This window comes from Zonotrichia albicollis, chromosome 6 (genome assembly GCF_047830755.1).
Source record: "Zonotrichia albicollis isolate bZonAlb1 chromosome 6, bZonAlb1.hap1, whole genome shotgun sequence".
Taxonomy (NCBI): Eukaryota; Metazoa; Chordata; class Aves; order Passeriformes; family Passerellidae; genus Zonotrichia; species Zonotrichia albicollis.
The window spans coordinates 52,459,854-52,483,776 of record NC_133824.1 but is presented as its reverse complement, the minus strand read 5'-3'; the positions used below and the strand labels follow the sequence as shown (position 1 = coordinate 52,483,776).

At 39.4% G+C, this 23,923-nt stretch overlaps 1 protein-coding gene across 2 annotated transcripts in view; it reads right to left on the bottom strand.

The window, feature by feature from the left end:
- Nucleotides 1–23,923, bottom strand: part of ELP4 (elongator acetyltransferase complex subunit 4) — a 149,748-nt gene that overhangs the window by 112,295 nt on the left and 13,530 nt on the right. For both annotated transcript variants that reach the window (XM_074543778.1, XM_074543779.1), the window contains exons 3-4: nt 19,683–19,804; nt 1,450–1,581 (exon numbers count right to left, since the gene is read on the bottom strand). In XM_074543778.1, coding sequence (XP_074399879.1) covers nt 1,450–1,581; nt 19,683–19,804 — 254 coding nt within the window. The remainder of the gene's footprint in view (nt 1–1,449; nt 1,582–19,682; nt 19,805–23,923) is intronic.

The window sequence follows — 23,923 nt, the reverse complement described above, 5'->3', positions numbered from 1 at the left end:
TTTATGATAACTGCAATACAAAATATTGAAAAATATAAATTTAAACCATTTTTACACCAATTAAAATGTCCTGAGGAATTTTAAGTATAGGCTGTTTAAGATTGATACTTTTATCTGTGTGCTTTAATTTTTGCATAAATTTAACATACACATAAAGATATTGTGCCTCAACTATTGAGAATGATCAAGGTCCAATTCAAAAAGCAGCAACAACAAGGGAAACTCCCCCAGAAAAACTGACAATCTTATTCTATCTTGCATAATCAATTTTCAGTAATCAAGGGTACACACATCATGCATTTTCAAGAAATATTACATTAGTGGAAGAACTGGTTACTGCTATGAACTTAAAGATGAGTGGATACCCAACTGAATTTTTAAAATAATTTTTCTATGTTGTTAGAACATCAGAACACAATTTGTTAACAACATGCAAATGTTTTCATATCAATGTACAAGGAACTCTGCTAGATTTTAAACCAGACAAATTATTTTGGGGACGGTTCATAGTGGCACAGCAAGCTTCACAATAATAAAATTGATGAGATTATATGATTACCCTGGAGGCTGTTTGATTTGGCATGTCACCATATATAAGTCTTTTCTGACACAACTGTATAGCCATGTCTGTGCAATTTCACAGAAAACCAAACATGCCAAGCCTTGTAAGATCATTTTGTCACATTCCAATTATGTTTTTAAGAACACAACTGAACTTACTAGGCAGGTATGACTACATCTAAACCAGAATTTATAAATGTAGACTAAGATGTACAGACAAAACCAGGATTTGATTCTGGACAGCCAGAAATGCTGTAACTTTGTTAAAGACTGATTGTGCTGCTGGATTAAATAAGAAAGGCACCAGCCATGGGAGATTGATTATCCACAAAACAAAACACCAACAACTGTAAACTCTGAAAGACTGACCACTGAGCTTGCTCCTTACATTGTCCCTGCCCCGTGCTTAGCTCCCAGTGGCAGTGAGGCTGAGAGAATCTCAAGTGCTTGCTTTAGTTGTTATGCACATGGATAAGCAGGTCAACAGCTTGCTTCCACTGCAGACACCCACTAAGTCCTGTTGATTAAACCTACTTAAGTAATTTGTGTGCAACTAAATTTGGGCCAAGGTTGGAAGCAAGCTCATCACCCAAACTTTCATTAAAAGCTGCCTCGATTTGATAATGCTCATTGAAAAATCCCATGGTTTTTTACTTTTAAATTACTATTGTCTGTATGGATTTTTAGAGTACCTGCAAACTCTCAAATTCCCTTTCTTTTTGCATCATTAGTAATTAAAATATTCACTGGTGTATGATAGTGTTTCCTCAAGAGGCAATCCTATAACACTGCCCATTAGCAGTTCTGTTGTCTAGGTTCTACTGAAAAGCATTTGCTTTTCAAATTCATTTTGAGTGCAAAAGGAAAGAAGCAAGAAATAGGCATTACCTCCATTTTTGGTAAATTTTGGTAGCGCCAGGCTATTTTCATAGAATCCTGAACATCCTCAGACTTCACAGCTGCTGCTTCATCTCCCAAATCCTTCCTGTAGGAACCATCAAGCAAAGGGGCTGGAAGTTCCTACAGGTAGAGAACAAAAAAAATGTCAGCTATCTGCAGGAGAAACAGCAGTTCAGGTTTTTATCCACACCCCCCTCCAGCCAGATAACACAGTTATCTGACTATAATGGGCAGCTGCAAAATCTGTAAAAGATTAAGAGATTAAAAGAACTCTTTTGAAGGACTGGCTCCTACTAATACTGAGCAGGAAAGAACTCCATGTAATTATTACTGGAAAAATGAACTATAGAAGTAAAAGAAAGAAAGCAGAATGGAAATATTTGATACATTTGATACTCTGCTTCATCTTGAGTATTCCCATTCCCATTATCACCTATATTCCTTTTTTAAAATATTTCTTTAGAGGCTGATCTCCTCAACTACTCCATTTCTGAGTGGGCAAGTTCCCTGCATATTTAAACCCATTTAAGCCTTTTCCAATAGCAAATTTAAGCCTAACAATTTTAACATAAGAACTTTGTTAGCTGCTGTAAATCTTCCAGAAGTCTCCAACAGATCACAACAGCCTACAGACAGCAGCTGAATGCCACTGCAACAGGATGGTTTGGATTTTCTCTTCTGCTAACCATTAGGCATGATGTCTACTCATGATGGATATCTCACGGACACAAACACAGGAAAGGAAGGGGGGAGTGCTCAATTCTGGATTTTTAAAAGTTTCTAATGTGCTTTCTGCCTTTGCTGCACTGCTGAATAATTCAGTGCTGAATTCAGAACTTAATGCAACGGACTTCTACAGCTACTGGAAAAATTAAGTGCAATGAAGTTTTCTGCCCCAGGTTTATCGCAGCCATTCCTGTGAGCTGGAGGGCAAAGAATCTCTGCTTAAAACAGAACAAGGCTCAGCTGAAAACTCTGTTTTCCTTGAGCAAAGGCTTCTGAGGAAGACATGACTCAAGGGTTAAACCCACACTGAGCTAGCCAGGAGCTCTGTATTGTGTGTGGAGACTGCCAAAAAGCAAATTTGAAACCTTTAGAAGAAGAATTTGGACTGAAGGGTGGGACACACATCAAACACTGCACACAGGCAGGGCTTATGGTGACCATAAACACCCAGGTGACACTCGTGGCTTTGTGTGGGTACATGGGGTACAAACTCAGAAAGGAGACAATGAAACTTTCAATACATCCATTTCGGGTTTAGTGTTACACTTATCTACTATGCATAAAATTAACATTCATATAGAACAATAAATTATTAGGATTTTTAATAATTCCAATCATATTTAATACGTACTAATTTTATTAATATGTATTAATTCTATTAATAAAATTTGTGTACTTATTTTCTTTACAATAATATTATTTATTATCAATTTATTTTATTAATAGTTAAATATTATTATAAATATTATAATAAGACTAACTTTAGTAAATAAAATAATATTATAGCTATTATTCAAATTAAAAACTATTAATATGCATATTTCTATACATAACCTTACTAACAATATGTGCTTTGTTTGTTTTGCATACATTAACATCTATAATTGTGTAAAAAAAAAAAAGGAGATTTCAGATAATTACTTCTGTCTCTTCCTAGGGTTTGTCACCACACTATAATAGTTTTTATTATTTTATAATTTTTAATAATATATATTCTTATTATAATTGTTATAAATATTCAAATTATCATAATTGATATCATAATATGATAAAGAAATAATATTAAGAGCTAATAATTATTAGAATTAAAAACTATTAATGTGCATATTTCTATACATAACCTTACTAACAATACGTGCTACTTTGTTTGTTTTGCATACATTAACATCTATAATTATGTAAAAAAAGAGGAGATTTCACATAATTGCTTCTGTCTCTTCCTGGGGTTGGTCACCACACTTTCTGAGGCATCAGGCAATGGAAGTTATGAAAATTTTTATAAACTTTATAACTTAATAAAGTTGCAGAAATAGAACAGCTGTATCTATGTGTTTCAGCAGCTCAGCAAAAGATACAAAACACACCTTTGAGCAAGTGATTTTATTTCTTTTGCTTTTACAAATGAACTGCAAAAGCCTGGTAATGACTATTCATGAGAGCAATTATGTACAGAGCTATATTTTTTTGAGATTTATCACAGCTTGTTTAAAAAATACACTTGCACACAAACTCATTACTGTGGTAGTAAAAATAAGGCTTTCTGGGTAGGAAAACTAGACAAAGGTGAAAATTTTGATTTAGTATTTACCGTTTTCAATAAGTTTATAACAGCTGCTTCAATAAAAAAAAAAAATTACTTTAGTCAGAGTTCCATTACATCCACCCAGCAAGAAAGTAGGCAAGCTTTCAAATCAAAGAATTCTGACAAATGGGACAAGATGAACACAGAACGCTGCACTGAAAGGTTCTGAGAAAGAAAGTATAAATACAAACTAGAGTTGACAAGCACCCAGATGCATTTCACATACATGCAGATACAAACCACTTACATTTACTTCTAAGAGCATTACATGAAGTATTTTTCTTTTCAAAAAAAAAGTTGCTTTGAATTGTTAATTTTATAACTTAGCAATCCTCGACGGAGTTAATCAATCTTGTTTTCCCATTGAGATGTTACTTTGAAAACACATGCTGAACAGTTCAACTATTGTGCAGATTTAATTTCCTCATAAAATTATTCATAGATTTAAACATATTTAGTACATAGATTTCGAAATCTTGCTTAAACATTTCACCAAACTCCCTGAGCCTGCCCCTGGTTCAGACATCACATCACTGCAAAGCCAAAAGGCAGGAAATGGCAAATTGTACAATTCTCCTTCCTGCAGGTAAAGGGGAAAACAGCAGCAACATTTCATGCTGTTTAATATTTTTCCCCCCTAGAATCACTGCAAATGCCTGTAACTTGTGCTGCTGGTTCGTTGTTATGTAATAACTGGGAAAGTAAAATTTGAGACAGGGACATCCACTACAAAAATTTGTCTATTTTACATATAAAACGTATTTCACGCTGAAAAAAAGAACAGAGGTCAAGACAATAAGGGTGAGAAGTTCTCCAAGCTGCTTAAATAACCTCACATAACACTGAGCAAAACCTCCTTCCATGATGGGAGACACCACAAATCCCAGCTGCTGACACCCAAAAAAGTCAGTCCAAAACAATCAGAGGCACACACACTGCCACTGCAACACAACTTGGCACTGTGGTGCGCCCCAACTGCTGCTAAAATTGAAGTAGATTAAGAGATCAAGACAAAAAAATGGTTTCACCTGCAGCTGATAAAGGATTTTGGCTGCCAGAGATTAAAATCCATCAAAGTATCCATCTGAAACAGCCTTTTTATTTTGTTGTTCTTTGCCAATATAGCTTGCTTTTAATTTCTAACACAAGAAAGAGTTTTTATTTTGACATAATAAACTTCTGACAATAGAAGAGCACAACTGAGGTCTGGTTCATTCTGTCTTGTCCCTTGGAAGGAAAAGGAGAAAAGACCAGGAGCACTCCAAGAACTCTCTCAGACCAAAATCAACTTTTTAAATGCCTTTACCTAATAACTACCATGCTTAGCTGAAGAATGATCCTTAGATGTGCCATGTCCTTGTCCCTGTGCAAGGGACACGGAGATTTAAGACATTTCTGGGCCTCCCACATCTCACAGCCATGCAATTTTCTATCTTTTCTTTGTTCTAAAGCAAAGATATCCTGAATTACACTCTTGGATGTTGGGGTTGTGAACTACATGGCCTCTGTACACAATAAGGTGCAGCCTGGAGAAGGTGCTCTGCCTTTGGATAATTTGAAGATCAACCAGTTTTATTAACCTTTTATTACATTCCAAGATATACTTTGAATGAGCACAAAGAGAGGGAAAAAAATTCCCATCGTATTCAAGGTCAGAGTTTGTCTGTAATTTCACCATATTCTATATACACAATAATAAGCAGGGCTAATAAAGAATGTTTACCTCCAGATTCACATCCTAATTTTATCACTGTGGATGAAGCAACCAGCTTCAGATACCCTCAACTCCATTTTCACCAAGATGGATGAGAAAAGAGAGGCAGAACAGGCAGGAGCTGTTTGAAGGTATGTCTGTGTTCACTAGAAGCCAACATGCCTTCACCAGCCTGCCTGAAGACTCAAAAAAATACCTAGATGGTCACTGTTCTTCCTTAGGATGCACTGATTCATGCATCTCAGGCCTCAATTTAAAATTTTAGTTAGTTTACTACTTCTAGAATAGTCTTCCTTTAGTTTAACTTAGGGATAGAACGCATAAAGTTCACAAAGTTCTAGTTAAAAAGTTATTTTAAATTTTATTTCTTTCCATGTTCAATAAAAATAAAAAAGTTATAAAAAAGGAAAATATTCTAAAAGTGTTATTCTAATTCATATTACTCTTTAATTGTTGTTAATAATTTTTTCTTTGTACCCTTTTAAAATTGTAAACCTACTTGACCTTTCTCCTAATCCTACCTCACAACAAAAAGTAAGTACACTAATAATTACTCAACACTAAACCCACCACACTTCTTGATATAATTAGCCAAAAAAACCTCAAATTAACAAAATCTCAAATTAACAAACCCAAACAAATACAATGGGCAATACTGAAAACACTGAATGATGCACAAATTTCTTCTTTTCTTCATATCTGCTTTTATTCTTCACAAATAACTAGAATTGGAATGAAAGGCTTTCCCCTTTTCTAACTCTGGTAATTAAATGCAATTCTTTCTCTCAAGAAAGGAACTGTTTCCAAAGCTGACCATGCCCGAGTGACACAGAGCACCTCAGTGGGAGAGTTCACAGCCCAGCTCTCATTATACAGATATATCCTCAAAAATATATCTGTCATTACACACACATATCCTCAAAAATACATCTGTCATTAGCCTCAAAAATAAAGGCTCAGTGTAGCCTCAAAAATAAAGGCTGGATGGCTGGATCTGCACTTCACAACTCCTCAGCACCATGGAAGGCTTCATTCCTGTCCAAGAATGACATAATTCAGGATTTAATAGATTTATGTTCTTCCAATCAAAATCAGAATTTTGGAAGAAGGCAGCATTAGCAAAATAGGTCAGATTTATTTACAAAATTTCAGGCAGAATCTGGAAATCAAAGTGGTATTTAAACAATGGACCAAGAAAAGGAGAGTTGGGCTATCAGCCCATAATGTCTTTATTTAATCTATTTTTGCTGAAAAATATCTCAGCTCCCACAACACAGAGCCTTGAAAAGCTTTGGGACTGACAATTTTATATCATCAGTGTGTCTGTCAACTTCTGAGAACTGTTACATTCTCCCAGGCTAAAAAAAGACAAATCTTTCATAAGGTACATAAAATAAAAAAACAAAGCATGTAGCAGTGCATTAGTTAAAATAAAAATAAAAAAAACCCAAAAACATACAGCATTTCTTGGGGTCAACTAAAATACACATCTTTGCTATGCAGCACGAACACACAAAAAGGCAGACAAGTGCTAAAGTTATTAAGGGCAGCTGGGCTGGAGAGAACGAAGCTTGTTGAAGTTTTGAAATGAAAAAATAAAGTTTGTGAGGAAAAAAGAGTTTTCTGGTGTGGTCACAGTAAACGACAAAGCAATTAAAATAATTTTGTTTCCTGCAAACCAAGCTACGAAGGCTTTACTGCAAAGAGGGGGTAATTTGTTTCAGGAATAAAGCTTTTATCTTTGCAATAAACTGCTGGAGGAGCTGTACCTGCTGCACTCCTGCTCCTTCTGGCTTTGCTGCCCCAGCACTGAGCCTGCCTTGCTTTGGCAGATGCACGAAGCAAAATCAGATTCTAACAGTTTGACCCCTCTCACTTCTTGTGTTCTCTGGGGGATAATAAAATCCAAGATACAATCCCACAGCAGTTAATGAAGCTTAACCTCACACCCTCTTAATTACCAATGCATTACACCAACTATAGGCATCATACTCCTCTCTAAGCTATTTTACAATTCTAAAGAAGTACTACTGTGCTATTATTTAGCAACATAATCCAAGCTGTATGTGAAATCCCTCTTATAAAAAATCCTTTGATCCTTATGGGTTTCAATAACTGTATAACTCAAAGTACTCAAGAATATAAAACATTATCTATTTACGTATCAATAAAAATATTTTCCACGCTGATTTATGCAACTATTTTGAAGTGCAGTTATTAACACAAGTATGATAAAAGCACAAAATAAAACAATACTAAAGATACTAAAATTCACATGAATTTAAGGCTCTTTTTCATCATGTTAATTTTTAGCATTTAAAGGACACCAGATGGTAAGTCAGGAAGGGTAAATATTTTCTTTTCAACAATGCATTATATAAATGTCAGTTTAAAGGGCCCTACTCCCAAAAGGAGGGGAAGATTCTATTTTGATTGTAAATACTTGCGAATACAAGGTACATTGGTAAAGAATATAAACGAACAGATGCCAATTTTTCTTCTTTCAGCAGCCCTTATACAATAACTTATTTCCATCTCCAGCTAAGGATGGTCTATAGAAATTTCCCCTTGACATTCAGAAAGACCTAATGTGTGCCAGCCCAGGGTAAAGAAGAATTGTGTGAAGAGAAACAGGAAGACATATTCCTCTGTTTTAGACAATAAGAAGAGTCTAAGTAGTCCATTTTTAAGCCATGAGAATACAGTCTATACTCCACATATACACAAGTAAACCCCACACTTAAATCACAGAACTCCTTTGCTGTAACTCCCCTGCACTGTGGCTGCATTTCACAACATTTAAACACAAGAATGCCTATCAGACAATCAGATGAAATTTTCTAAAAATTCCATATTTTTCTGAATCAATTAATGAATGCTTAAGTATGTGACAGATAAATACAGCAGAGAATGAGGAAGTAAAATTGTGTGAAGGAACTGAGTGCCCTTGTCCCAAACTCTCTAAACCCTGCTGCATGCACAATGCTCAACTCCGAGCCTAAACAGAGTTAACAATAACAGCATTATTCCTGAAAACCTTCAGAGAGGACCACTGGAAGCAACAGCTCATTAACTACAAAGTTACCAACTCATCTACAAAGTTATCAACTAGATTTGTTAAACAGATATTTGTGGATGTTGAAACCCAAACATTTAGATTTTATCACTTTTATGATACATCTTTGTCATGGTTTGATGCTGGCACAATGCCCCCAAGAAAATATATTCTCCCTAGTGTCTGCTGTGAGGCACGACCAGAAACAGAGCAAAGAAAAAAAGTTTTATTAACCTACAACTATATGTAAAAAGTAACACATACATAACTCAGAATGAAAACCTTCCAAAACATTCCTCCTCCCTTAACTTCCACCACCACATGAAACAGAACCTTAGATTCTCAATCCAGTTACCACTGCTCAGAAAATCAACTCTCATTTAAAGGCCAAGTGCCACAGTTGACACAGCCACAACTCACAGTGTCCCCAGACTTCCAGAAGGCTTCAGCCCACATAGAGTAACACCTCACCTCTTCAGGAGGCTGCAAGCTCTGCTTTTTTTCATCCTTCAGCCCAGCCTTTTATGCCCTCCTGTTGATGCCCTGCACCTGTGTGCCCTCTGTGTGATTGCTCAGCACCCCTGGGCACTCCCTGGCTGTTACTTTTAATGTCATTCACCTGTTTTTCACAGCTGCAGCCAATTTGGGATCAGCCACAGCCCCATTCCCAATCACCACAAACTCTGTGCCCACAGTTTCCATCCCAAGAACTCCTGAGCAATAAAACCTGGCCCAGAGGGGTGAAGTGACTCGGTTTTCATGCAGGATTACACAAACTACAGGAGGACAGAACTGCTCTATCCACCCCAGTCCTTCAGACCTTGAGATCCTGGCTCCAGGAAAGGGAATTCCAGGGGAATCTTGCCATTGATGCCCTGTTGATGCCCTGCCCCTGTGTGCCCTCTGTGTGATTGCTCAGCACCCCTGGGCACTCCCTGGCTCCTCACCTTCAATAGCATTCACCTGTCCTGCACAGCTGCAGCCAGTCAGGGATGAGGCTGGGCCCCACTCCCAACCACCACAAACTCTGTGCCCACAAGTGAGAAGGGTGTTTAAAAACCTCTAAGTTCAGAACTTAAGTTTTGAACAGTAGGATGATGAAAGAAAATTTCCTTGATGAACAGACTGGCAGATGAGAAATCAAAAATTTGGGCCATTCTTTTCCTCTGGTTCTAGAAAAACTTTTTATTGGCTTGATCAGATCTTTTCACAAAGATGAAGCTTTATGCTTTAGAGTTTCCAAAAAAGCCGCTGCTTTAAAAATTTAATTCTTTTTAAACACAAGAATTATTTTTTTCAAGTGTGTCTTTCACATCTCTACAACTTCTATGTCAAGATTATAACACAGTTCACAACGGAGAAAGTTGTACATTACAACATAATGAAATATTTGCATTTTGACAATGAAAAATGTAAAACATATTCACCCAACATGCAAGTGAGAAAAGCAAACAGATGAGCGAGAGCTACACAAAATAGAAATTAAATTTTTCAACTCATTTGCCAGGCTTAGCCTCAACCCTCATCTTTGTGCTACCATAAAACTTCAGGCAGTAGGAAAGTTCCTTTCTGCTCTAACTGTAATTTGATTTCTGTGTATTAAGTGACACCATTTAGCAGCATGCAGCAGCTGAATCACTGCAGCAAGTTCCTGCATTTTGAAAATATGTGTAGAAAAAAAGACTACGAATGTAGCCCTATTTGCACATATATTTTTACCTTTTGAGGTGTTATGCTTTTAATTTATGAGCATCTAAAACTGAAAAAACACCTCTAGCATTGATACATAGCCTCTCTCCCAATACCAGACAGCAAAGAGACAGCAAATAATTTGAATTACTCTCTGAAAATAGACAGCCCTGGCCACCAGCCTGATGATTTCTCCCAGGTTTGCATTTTTCCTTTTGACCAAACAATGGTTTGGGAACATATCCATGAGGTAAAAATATAAACATGGTGGTTGGATGTACTTTGCTGAAGTGAAAAAAGTCCATGTCGACAGCTATGTTTTCTTTCAAGGCATTGTTTGCACACACCATAATACCATAATACAGCAGCCCCGTAGTTTTTATGGTTGTAATAATAATAATAATAATAATAATAATAATAATAATAATAATAATAATAATAATAATATTGAAATAATAAAAGTTTATTCTGCTAGGTTCTTCCTGCATTCACTTTTCCAGCAGGAAAAGAGTAAATGAGCACTTTCTGTTCTTCAGGCCTGCCCTGTTTGTTGATGGCAGAACTTTTTTATTCTTGTCCAAATTACATACTTAAGCAAATATAAAATTAAAATATGATATTAAGAAGTATATAAAAATATAAAATTATGACTTTTGCTTTAGATATCTTTTCAGCTTAGGAACTTTCAAAAATAGTGCTCCTGGAGGGGTTTTTTTAATGTTTTCCCTATTGTTTTTTTTCTCAATAGCCATTACAGCTGCCCACACACCCCTCTCAGCTTCACCACCAGGAGAAACTGCATCTTCCCCTTCCACCGTGAGACCCTTCATGCTCTCCTCTTGGAAGAGAACCTCCAAAAGGCAATCTCAGCTGAGTGCAGAAGTTCCCACTTGAAAATAAAATAAAATTCCCACTTGAAAACAAACATTCCATTGAAAGGCAACGATCAAAGTTTTCCACAAGAGATGAGCAGACAGTTGTAGAGAGCAGTTCTGGAGCTCCCACTCTTCCACCTCAGGCTTGCAGGTGCCACGTGGAAAGGTCACTGATCCAGCACTGGCTAGGGTGCCACAGGTTAAATGTGGCGCTCCAAGGGATGCTGGTTTGTCTTCCAGAACAATAATGAGCTCTAAGTCTTCCTTACAAAACAGATCATAAAATCAAGAAGGTTCTGTGTCAGAAGGGACCTCAAAGATCATCTCATTCCAACCCCCTGCCATGGACAGGGACACCTTCCACCAGCAGGTTCCTCAGAGCCCCATCCAGGCTGGCCTTGGACATTTCCAGGGATGGGACAGCCACCAGGTCCTTGGCAACCTGTGCCAGGGCCTCAGCACCTTCACAGACAAGAATTTCTTCCCAATATCCAATTTAAGTTATTTCCCATTGCTCTGTCACTACACTGCCCTTGTGGAAAGTCCCTCTCCAGCTCTCTCCTAACTGGAAAGCTGCTGGAAGTTTCCCCAGAGCCTTCTGCTCTCCAGGCTGAACAAGCCCAATTCTCAGCCTGTCCTCACAGGAGAGGTGCTGCAGCCCCCTGAGCCCCTCATGGCCTCCCCTGGACCCAGTGCAGCAGCTCTGGGCCCTTTGACTGCTGGGGAGCCAGGGCTGGAGCAGAGCTCCTCTGGGATCCCCAGAGCAGAGCAGAGCAGAGGAGCAGGATTCCCTCCCTGCCCTGCTGGGCACATTTGGCTCTCTGGGCTCTCAGTGCTCACTGCCAGGCCCTGCTGAGCTTCCAACACCCCCATCCCTTCTCCTCAGGGCTGCTCTCCATCCATCCATCCATCCATCCATCCATCCATCCATCCATCCATCCATCCATCCATCCATCCCATCCCATCCCATCCATCCATCCCATCTCATCCCATCCCATCCATCCATCCATCCATCCATCCATCCATCCATCCATCCATCCATCCATCCATCCCATCCATCCCATCCATCCCATCCATCCTCAGCCCAGGCTGTGTTTGTGCTGGGATTGCCCCAGCCCAGGTGCAGGACCTTGCACTGCCAGGTCCTGTTGTGATTCCAACACCCCCACCCCTTCTCCTCAGGGCTGCTCTCCATCCATCCATCCGTCCATCTGTCCATCCATCCCATCCATCCAATCCATCCATCCATCCATCATCCATCCATCCATCCATCCATCCATCCATCCATCCATCCCATCCCATCCCATCCCATCCCATCCCATCCCATCCATCCATCCTCAGCCCAGGCTGTGTTTGTGCTGGGATTGCCCCAGCCCAGGTGCAGGACCTTGCACTGCCAGGTCCTGCTGAACTCCATGAGGTTCTCCTGAGCCTCTCCAGGCTGTCAGTGTCCCTCTGGATGGATCCCTGCACACACTGAGCGTGCTGTTGGCAGCTTGGTGTCCTCCATCCAACTTTGCACAGGCTCCATAGCAAAAGCAATTGCATAACAGAGCAATCTTTATTGTCAAGGTAAGCTATAAATAACCCTTCTTTTCTCATTAAAACTTGTGAAAATCAGTTCTACCCCCCAACTTAAATAAAATAATCATAAATAAAGGTAAAGAAATTATTTTACAGGCAGTTTAGGCAGTTGTAGAATTTTAATGCCAAACCTGAAGTAATGTTACTATTAAATAAATTTTCCATTTACCAATGCAAGCAGTTTTACTTTATGATCAGGCACAAAAGTTACCATATAATTTCTTATATTATATACATTCCCAGTGCTTATGCCCTTAGAGTAAAAAGCTGCCTTTTTTTTGAAGACTGTATGAACAGAAATGCTCTCCAATGTTTAAAATACTTTCTAAAAAGCAGCATGTATATAGTTCTGTAGGTTTTACCAGAGGTGTATAATTTTTCAGCATTACATCTTAATGCCAGTTTCCTGAAGGAGCTTTGACTACAAAAGGCATGAATATATTTTCAAAGGATGATGGATAAATTGGTGGGTGGTAATATAATATATCTTAGGCAGCTGATCAGGGCTTTTTATCCTCTGCCTGTCTTTTAGTTATACACAATTTCAAGATAATTATGGTCTATAAGAATGTCTTTTCCCCTTCCTACTACCAGCAATATTTGTCTTGGTTATAGGTTCAAGAAACTTCCAATCACATGACAAAATTGGAATAGAGCAATTATGGCATTTCAGCAGAGAGCTGAACATGCAAACAGACTGACCACACCACATGGACATTTAACATGGACACAGTATGGACAGTTAATGAACTGCCTTTATGAATTACACCAGCTAATTAGATACTGGCTGTGGAATGTATTGAATCCATACTCGAATTTTACAAAGTAAAACCCAAGCCTAAGGTGTAATTCAGGTTAATTTCCACCATGTCTGTGTTACCTTTCCAGTAAAGAATATAGTCCTATTAGATACTGAAAATAAATTAATTACTAATCTCATTAATTGAAGTGCAATGGTCAGATAGGCTTTATTAAGATCCCAACACTATGGAGTCATCCAAATCCCAAGCAGCTCATTTTTCTGACAGGAGAGATCTTCTTGAAGCATCTGAAGGTGAGGGTTACTTCACTGACACAGGACAAATCAGAGAAATTAACTCTGCTGTGCCTTGTCTGCTAAACAAAGTTAGTGTTGAACAGCCAAGGTGAGGGTGAACAGCACAGACAAGAATATTGCTGGATACACAAGGGCACAAAGGGAGGCAGAAATCAAAACAAGATGATGTTCATACAGCAATATTGTCCCTGGATTTATTGGCTCCTATGGCAGCACCACCATGGAGTCACAACAGAGGAATGAATCAGAGAGTGAGTCAGAGAGGAGCAGAGGGTGGAGCTTCCTCAGTTGCTGCTGAGTGGCTGATTATAAGAGGTGTCTGGGGAGCGGGGTGAACAGGAGCGGGCAAACAGGGTTGTGGTGAGTCTCTGGGGAGCATACAAAGCAGTTTGTGCAGCAGTTTGCACACGCAGGCCAAGCAGGCAGGGTTGCCAGCTTCCTTGCTAGTAACAAGTGCTCTGTGTTGTTTGAGGTCTTTCTGCTGCCTGGTTATTTTTGAGGTGTTTGTCACTAATGGTTTCTACACGGTCAAAAGCTGTGGCTGGTATAAGTGACCAAGTCAGGCCCTCCAAAAAGGATGTGTCTGTACAGACCCATCCGTGTCCAGCGTGTTTGAGCTTATCAGTGGCATCAGGGAGTGTTGTGGAGGAGTCCTGCCTGCGCTGTGAACAAGTCAATGACCTCCTTTCACTGGTGGCTGAGCTTAGGGAGGAAGTCAAAAGGTTAAGGAGTATCAGGGAAAGTGAAAGGGAAATAGACTGGTGGAGTTCAGTCCTACCATCTTTAAGGGAGGCTTCTGACCAAGAGACTGAGGACTTATATGCCTCCTGCTCTCAGGTAACAGAAGGGCACCTGGTAGATGAAGAGGAGTGGAAACGGGTCCCCATTCAGGGAGGTAATAGCAAAAAGTCCTCCCCCTCCCCATCATCCAGCCAAGTACCACTCCAGAATAGGTATGAGATCCTGGATAGAGAGACCCAACTAGATGATTTAGGAGAGAATTGCCTGCCCAGTGAACCCCCCAATTATGATTCATCTGCAAGACGGATCACTACCTCTAGCATCAAGAAGGGTAATCGTAGTAGGTGATTCCCTCCTGAAGGGAACTGAGGGCCCCATATGTCGACCAGACCCATCCCACAGGGAGATCTGTTGCCTCTCTGGGGCCTGGGTACAAAATATCACTGAGAGACTTCCTGGGCTGATTCAGCCCTCTGATTATTACCCACTGCTGATACTCCAGGCTGGCAGATGAGATTGAGAAGAGGAGTGTCAAGGCAATTAGAAAGGACTTCAGGGTACTGGGTCAGGTAGTTGATAGGGCAGGAGCACAGGTAGTGTTCTGCTCAGTCCCTTTGGTGGCGGAGGAAAATGATGAAAGAAACAGAAGAATCCGCATCATCAACAAGTGGCTTAAGGGTTGGTGTCATCGGCAAAATTTTGGATTCTTTGATCATGGGGAAACTTTTACAGCATCTTCTCTGCTGAAACCAGATGGGGTACACCTCTTTGTTAAGGGCAAAAGGTTTTTAGCTCATGAACTGGCAGACCTCATTGAGAGAGCTTTAAACTAGGTTTGAAGGGGGAAGGGGAACCAGCTGAGCTATCTGGAAACAGGCCCAAGAATTGCAAGGCTGAGTTAGGGGTGAAGTCAGTAGCCCAGATGAGGTGCATGTATACCAATGCACGCAGCTTGGGCAACAAACAAGAAGAGCTGGAGGCCATGGTGCAACTGCAGAGCTGTGGTGTAGTTGCCATCACGGAAACATGGTGGGACGACTCACATAGCTGGAGTACTGCACTGGATGGATACAAGCTCTTCAGGAGAGACAGGAAAGGAAGAAGAGGTGGAGGGGCGGCCCTTTATATTAAGCAAACTTTTGATGCCATCGAAATTGAAACTAAGGAAGATGGAGTTGAATGTCTATGGGTAAGAATAAAGGGGAAGGCCAAAAAGGCTGACACCATACTGGGAGTCTGCTATCGTCCACCCGACCAGGAAGAAGAGGTAGATCACTTATTCTATAAACAGCTAGGTAATGTTTCAAGATCATCAGCCCTTGTTCTTGTGGGTGACTTCAACCTACCAGACATCTGCTGGGAACTTAATACAGCAATAAAGAGGCAGTCCAAGAAATTCTTAGAATGTATGGAGGACAACTTTTTGTTGCAGCTGGTGGGTGAACCCACCAGGGGAGGGACTATGTTAGATCTGCTGTTTGAAAACAGAGATGGGCTGGTGGGAGATGTGGTGGTTGGAGGTCGCTTGGGGCAGAGTGATCACGAAATAATAGAGTTCTCAATATTTGGTGAAGTCAGGAAGAGCACCGGTAAAACTCTTGCATTGGACTTCTGGAGGGCAGACTTTGGCCTGTTTAGGAGACTTATTCAGAGCATCCCTTGGGAAGCAGTCCTAAAAAACAAAGGAGTTCAGGAAGGGTGGGCATACCTCAAAACAGAGATCTTGAGGGCACAGGAACAGACCATCCCTGTGTGCCAAAAGACCAGTCAGTGGGGTAAACGTCCAGCCTGGCTGGGCAAGGAGGTTTTGGAGGAACTTAAGAATAAAAAGAGGATGTATCAGCGTTGGAAGAAGGGTCAGGTCTCTAAGGAAGTATTCAAGAAGGCTGCTAGAGCATGCAGCAAAAAAATTAGGGAGGCCAAAGCTCAGTTTGAACTTAGAATGGCAACTTCTGTAAAAGATAATAAAAAATGTTTTTACAAATACATTAATGGTAGAAGGAAAGGTAAGACCAGCCTTTGTTCTTTATTGGACAAAGGAGGGAACTTAGTATCTGAAGATGAGGAAAAGGCAGAAGTGCTTAATGCCTATTTTGCCTCAGTTTTTAGTGGGAAGATGACTCGCCCTCAAGACACCTGCCCGCCTGGGCTGGTCGATGGTGACAGGGAGCAGAATGGTCCTGTCCCTGGAGGCTGTTATAGAACTACTGAAATGCTTGGATACTCATAAATCTATGGGACCAGATGGGATCCACCCCAGGGTAATGAGAGAGCTGGCAAACGAGCTTGCAAAGCCACTCTCCATCATTTACCAACAGTCCTGGCTCACTGGTGAGGTTCTGGATGACTGGACGCTGGCCAATGTGATACCCATTCACAAAAAAGGTGCAAAGGAAGATCCTGGTAATTACAGACCAGTCAGCCTGACCTCAGTACCTGGCAAAATAATGGAACAGTTTATATTAAGCGCCATCACGCAAAATTTACAAGATGGCGAGGGTATCAGACCCAGCCAGCATGGATTTAGGAGGGGTAGGTCATGTTTGACCAACCTGGTCACCTTTTATGACCAGGTAACCCGCCTAGTGGATGCAGGGAAGGCTGTAGATGTTGTTTACTTGGATTTCAGCAAGGCCTTCGACACTGTCTCCCACAGCATACTCCTGGACAAGCTGGCAGCCCGTGGCTTGGACAGGAGCACTCTTTGCTGGGCTCAGAACTGGCTGCATGGCCGGGCCCAGAGAGTGGTGGTGAATGGTGCTGCATCCAGCTGGGGCCAGTCCCCAGTGGTGTCCCTCAGGGCTCTGTGCTGGGGCCAGTTCTGTTTAATATTTTTATTGATGACATGGATGAGGGTTAGAGTCCTTTATTAGCAAATTTGCAGATGACACTAAGCTGGGAACGTGTGTTGATCTGTTAGAGGGACAGAGGGCTTTGCAGAGGGACTTGGAATGGTTGGATAGATGGGCAGAATCTAATGGGATGAAGTTCAATAAGTGCAAGTGCCGAGTCCTGCACTTTGGCCACAATAACCCCCTGCAACGATATAAGCTAGGAACGGTGTGGCTGGACAGTGCTCAGGTGGAAAGAGCCCTGGGGGTGCTGGTTGACAGTCGGCTGAACATGAGCCAGCAGTGTGCACAGGTGGCCAAGAAGGCCAATGGCGTCCTGGCCAGTGTCAGGAACGGTGTGGCCAGCAGGAGCAGGGAGGTCATTCTTCCCCTGTACTCAGCACTGGTGAGGCCTCACCTGGAGTATTGCGTCCAGTTCTGGGCCCCTCACTTTAGGAGGGACATTGAGATGCTTGAGCGTGTCCAAAGGAGAGCAACGAGGCTGGTGAGGGGCTTGGAACACAAGCCATATGAAGAACGACTGAAGGAGCTGGGGTTGTTCAGCCTGGAGAAAAGGAGACTCAGGGGTGACCTTATCACTCTCTTCAGCTTCCTGAAGGGTGGCTGTGGTGAGCTGGGGGTCGGTCTCTTTTTCCAGGCAACAACAGACAGAACAAGAGGACACAGTCTCAAGCTGCATCAAGGGAGATACAGGCTAGAATTAAGGAGGAAGTATTTCACAGAAAGAGTGGTCAAATACTGGAATCATCTACCCAGGGAGGTGGTGGAGTCACCATCCCTCGAAGAGTTTAAAGAAAGACTGGATGTGGCCCTTGGTGCCATGATCTAGTTGAGGTGTTAGAACATGGGTTGGACTCGATGATCTTAAAGGTCTCTTCCAAACTAGAATTTCTGTGATTCTGTGATTCTGTGAATGCAGCATTCCTGCCTAGATCCTGCCCTGGAAATTAAGAAGGAAAATGATTCCATATCAGACAACAGAGCTGGGTAAGGCACAGCAAACTGACTGACCCCAGACTCAAAGTGGTACAAGGTGTATGGCAGATGTATGTAACAGAGTTATCACATAAAAGAGCCAGAAAAACCATGACAGGGTATGAAAAACTGAATCAAAGGTGAATGAAAGAAAAATAGGATGTGTATTAACTACTCCATTTCAAGAAAATTTAATGCAATGCAATAAAAACACTAATTTGGATAATTAAATCTCAATGAGAAAAACAACTGCAACAATTGTGTATCATTGTATCATTAGGGAGTCAATACTTGATTGTTAGTTATTTAAAACCACTTAATTAAAAAAATATAGCACATTCTTATGCAATTCGTACTTGAAAATAAAATTTTAACTTGTTTGTTTAACCTTTATTCTAAATGAAAAGTGAGAAAAAATTTCACCCTTAAATGAACCTTCTTCAGGTTTAGGAGCACTGAAAAACTGATTTTTCACAAGCACAGTAATTTAGTTTCATTAAGAATATATTTTTTTCCTGAATACTGAAGATAATGTTCAAGAGATAAGGCATAGAATTTACCATTCCTAGGTAGGAAAACAGAAGAGCAATCATTTTGTCCAGAAATAGTCTCTGAAGACACTTAAGGAAATAGCCAGACTTCACTTGATGCAGAAGTAATCAGGAAATTATATGTTACTTCTGATATTAGGAAAACGCAGCCTTAGAAAGACATAAAATATTTAATGAAATTTTGCAGGATTATCCTCACACTTCAGCATTTTTTGCACTGTTGCTCAGGCTTTTTCCCTTATGCAATTTTCTCATGACAGAAACTATCAGTGTTTGATTGGGAGTCCACTGAAGTCTGGAGGGATCCTTTCTGTGTGACCTGATCCAAAGCTGACCAAGTTCCCTAGCACAAAAAAGAGTCAGAATGAAATGTAAGTGTAAAGGAAATTGTAAAGATGTTCAATGATGTTTCTATTTTCTACAGGAAACTTCAATAAATATCCACACAAACTGTACACTGTTTCTACCACAAAATACTGGAGGCAGCTTAACTACTCTTCCTCCTGGGCAGGAGGAAACTGTAAGCAGTTTGGTTTACTGAAACCATCCCACTAAGCCAGTGGAATAAAGAAATAAAATAAAGAATAAACAGGTTCCAAGCCTCATTTGGCCTTGGGAGGATCTTACTCCACTGTCCATGGATGGGAGGGAAAGACCTGAATTTAATTCCCAAATCTGGCTAGTGTAAATACTCCCAACACATTCTTATGAATCACCAAGATTAATTCATTTGTTGCTACACAATATGTACATTTTTAAATGCATTTAATTCATCAAGAAATTACAGCTTTACTTAGCAAAAGCAATGAGTCTTATTTACCTTCAAAATGTTGTCAGGATGCTCTTTGGCAGAAGCAACAAACAGGTCATGTCCACAGACAATTCCCTCTGCGAGAAAATACTTGAACAACAAATTGGAGTAAAGGCCATATTTATCCTCCTCTGTGAAAACAAGAATGATTGGATTTTCTTTTGTTAGATAAATTGCCCACCTGTAGGTTCACAACACTGTAAAAGGCCTCTTTGGGTCTATCTCCTGGAGTATAGAATTTACACCAGAGATCAAAGGTAAAATAGGACACCAAAACTTTTAAAATAATGCTTGATAAGACTGTATTTCAAATTTTTCAAGCCAGAGGAATAGTCCTCAATCAGGTATTTGATTCTAAGATATGGATGGGACACAGCCTCCCTCTACATGGCTTCCCATCAGTATCAACTAAGATGGCTGAATTTAAGGATTAATGGCAAGGGGCTCCTTAATTTAGGAAAACTATGTTAACATTTATATTCCTAATGCTTAAAACCTGCTTAAAATATTTGTTACCTGCTGCTTTTCAAAATTCAGCCATATTTGGCATGCTAAGCCTATACAGAGGTAACATTCAGAATAGAGACATTGTTATGTCAGCATTTATTCCAAAGTTGTGAAAATTACAAAAACCAAATGGATGTATTGAAGAAACCAAACAATTAGCAATGCTTTTTTTGAAACCTAACCAATGCAAATTCAGAACAAATTCAAAATTCAAAAGACTCATGAATTTGCAGTTTAAACAGTGAGACAATGCTTGTTAGCAGGCACTGTGAATACTGGCCCACTGAAATGAAAACACAAACTCTGACTCCAGAGAGAGCAGCATTTCCTTCAGCTTCCCTGGTGCAAGTTGTGTCAGAAATTAGCAGAATTAGGAAGTCTTAATGAACTCATACAATTAAAACTCAGCATAACTTCAAGCTGCAGGAAGTGGATGTGTGCACAACAACTGAAATCTGAACCATCTCTGATTTTTTTGTTCTTTATTTGCAGGAAGTACAAACAATAGCACTGTTAATGCACTTTATGTTTTTTGGGAAAAAAGTGAATGGGCTACATTAGGTTTTACTTTTTCATCTCTTAATCTGGCAGCTGAAAGACAACACACAGGGATGCTAAGGCAGAAAAACACAGAGAGATATTTCTTTATACAGAACAAAAAAAACTCAATTTATTATTTGCGTGACTTGGAAAATATTCCCTAACTACACATATGAAACAGTAAAATTAAAAATAAAAAAACAGTAACAAAGAGAGAAAATGAAAAAGGTATTCATATCCAACTTGTAAAAAACAGTAAAGAGGAAAATAAAAATACTCTAACTTTGACATGTACCGCAATCAAATGAATCAATGGAGTGAAGGAGAAAAGGAGAGGAGGAAAGTGCATATCCATGAAGGAAAATGAAAACCAATAGCAATGGGAAAACCTAGGAAACAAATCACAGGGAAGTGTTCTTGCACTGCTACACTCCTAATATCTTGCACGTGTACTGCTCAGTTCTCAGATTAACAAGAAATTCAACCCACAAGTGCTCAAAACCACTGGAGAAAACCCAGTTCTTCAAGATATATTCCCCAACCTCCATGGGATATTAGGCAACACACAATTTATTTCCTGCTTTTTTAAACTTCACTGTTAAATTCAGTATTTGGGATAGTAGAGTCACTAGAAGTTAGTCTAAAGCAGTAGCTCAAAACAGAGAAAAATGTTTCATAATCCAAGCACTAAGACAGGAAATGACATAAATCTGGATATCCAAACAAGCCAAAGGGAATACAATAACTACAACACTCTTAACTACTAGTACTAGCTACTCTGCAGTTTCCTGTAGAGTTTTAGGCTTTTAAGAACTTAAATTGCATTAACAGAACTTACCTTTGATACTGCTGACCTGCTTAGGAGGCCATATTACCCTTAAATGTACTTCCAATAACACATTGACTTTTTTTTTTTATTTTTAGTAAGAGTCTTATGATAAATATGGACAGCTTTGAATCATAAAAAGCACAGGACTGACAAAACCTTACTGGTGACAGTACTGGGTTCCTTGTCAAAAGTTCATCAGGATGGATTTCCAAACTGCAATTTACTTGAGAATTTGGAGCTTTTAACTATTAGATATATTAGATATAGTATATGTATATCTAATAGAGGTAAGTAGATATAGTATATCTTATATCTAACAGATAACTAACTATATCTATCTACATAGTATATCTAATAGATATAGATATATCTAATAGATATAGATATAATATATATATATCTATAGTATATCTAATATATATATTAGATGCAGTTTATTCTTTCATCCTTATAAAGCCATTATTAATCTTACTGAAGAACTGCCTTCCTAACTCATTGATAAGACTGGGGATGTAGAGCCAGCTATGAGACTCAGGTGGACACAAGGCTCAATCAGCTAAAACTGAAACACTCCCACTGCAGAAACAAAAGGCAGAACTGACACTACCTAAGTTTTGAGGAAGTATTATGGTCGTATTTTGTAAATAGTCTTTGTAACCTGCTTAAATCTTAAACTGTTTCAAGAGGGAAAGAAAACCCCATTGCTGTATAAATGTCCCTTGTAACTGGAGTCCAGACCCCTGACAGCTCCTGCCCCCTCAAACATTGGCTCTCTCTGGTTTTTTTTCTGCTTTATCAGCAGTAATATATTATTCACACTATATTGATTTCCATGTGCTAATCTCCAACTATGAAGCTCTCAATTTAAGAAGCAAAGACCTCCAGAAATCAAAGTGGCAACATGAGCTCTACATTTTTTGTTTTAAATTGTCTGAGGCACCTGAAAGAAGCCACCCAGGCTCCCCTGTAATCACATCACTGTGGCAGATGTCACTGGAGGGAGACAATTTTGTTAGATCTCTCTCCCTTTGAACAAGAGAGGAAAAGAACACTCATCAGGCACTCTGGAAGGATCCTCAGCTGCAACATTTACATCATCCTTGCTGAATGAAAAATCTTGGCTTCTCAATTTTTAACCACAGGTTAAAGTTCGCCTTCTTCACCATCTGAGGCACAGAAACACTGAGTTGATATGTATTTAACTGACATTTAATGGAAAAGAAGAAAGTGTCTCATTTAGTCCGAATGTTTTATGGCTTGAGTCTGTGTGTAGAACTATACAGACTGTCTTTCTGGATTATCATTTTTGATAATAATTATTCCTTAGAAAGTAAAAAATGTACTCAATTTCTTGTGCCAAACATAACAGAGAAACTCCATAAAACATGGATAAATACAAGAAATCATATGATGTGTTGGTGATTATTTAACTAAGCTAAGAAGAAATATGGCTGTAATAGTTAAAAAGAATTTTTCTCAAATTTTATTTGAAATGCTGAAATGTTAAAACATATTGTAGAAATAAAACCATGAAGAACTAGTATATAAACATTTTAAGTGACTTATTGGGATTCTAATTAATTTTGTTGATTCACTGATTTATTTGTAATATAACAGGGCTAGAGAGATGCTTACACTGCCATACTCTTCCAAAACATATTTTCCAAAACAACAAGGAATGTTCAAGTTAGCAAATTAAAAACACATTCAGTGTAAGGACACATCATTTTAACATAAGCCTTTCCCTTCTTCTTAAATTTTCATTAGAGTAAACTTGCAGTAAAAAAATTAAATTAAGAATTGGAAAGTGATCTAAATATAAACCACCTCATAGTTTCCTACAGTACTCTAAGGATTAGATGTGTCTCAGAAAGCCTTTACAAACAGTCTATCTGGAATTGTTAAAGTCAATGCATCTGTAAGAATCCCTCAGTTCTTCAATTTGTCAGCTAGAGGATGCTTTTTATTGATTCATTTCTAGGTCACTAAACTTTTGTGGTATTCAAAAGATCTAAAGTGCATCCATATGGGGCTTTTCTGATAGCATCCATTGTACCCTGCCTTCAATAGTTACATTCAAAACCAAAGGAGCACAGCTTTCTTCTTGTAAATAAACAAACAAATCACTTAGCACAGGTACTTCAGCAGCTCGCTGATGCCTTCCACAGAATCCCAGAATGAAACACTTTCCTGAGAATGCCTGAAGTTAGCATTTGAATGACTAGGACAAATTTTCAGCTGTTACCTTTATCTTTCCAAACTCCTCCACATCCAAAAGAACCACCTTCACTGAGGACATGCAGGAACAACACTTCAGATTGTTTTAGTCCATACTTAGGACAAGCCTGGCCCAAGAGAGCTGGTCCTTCATTGC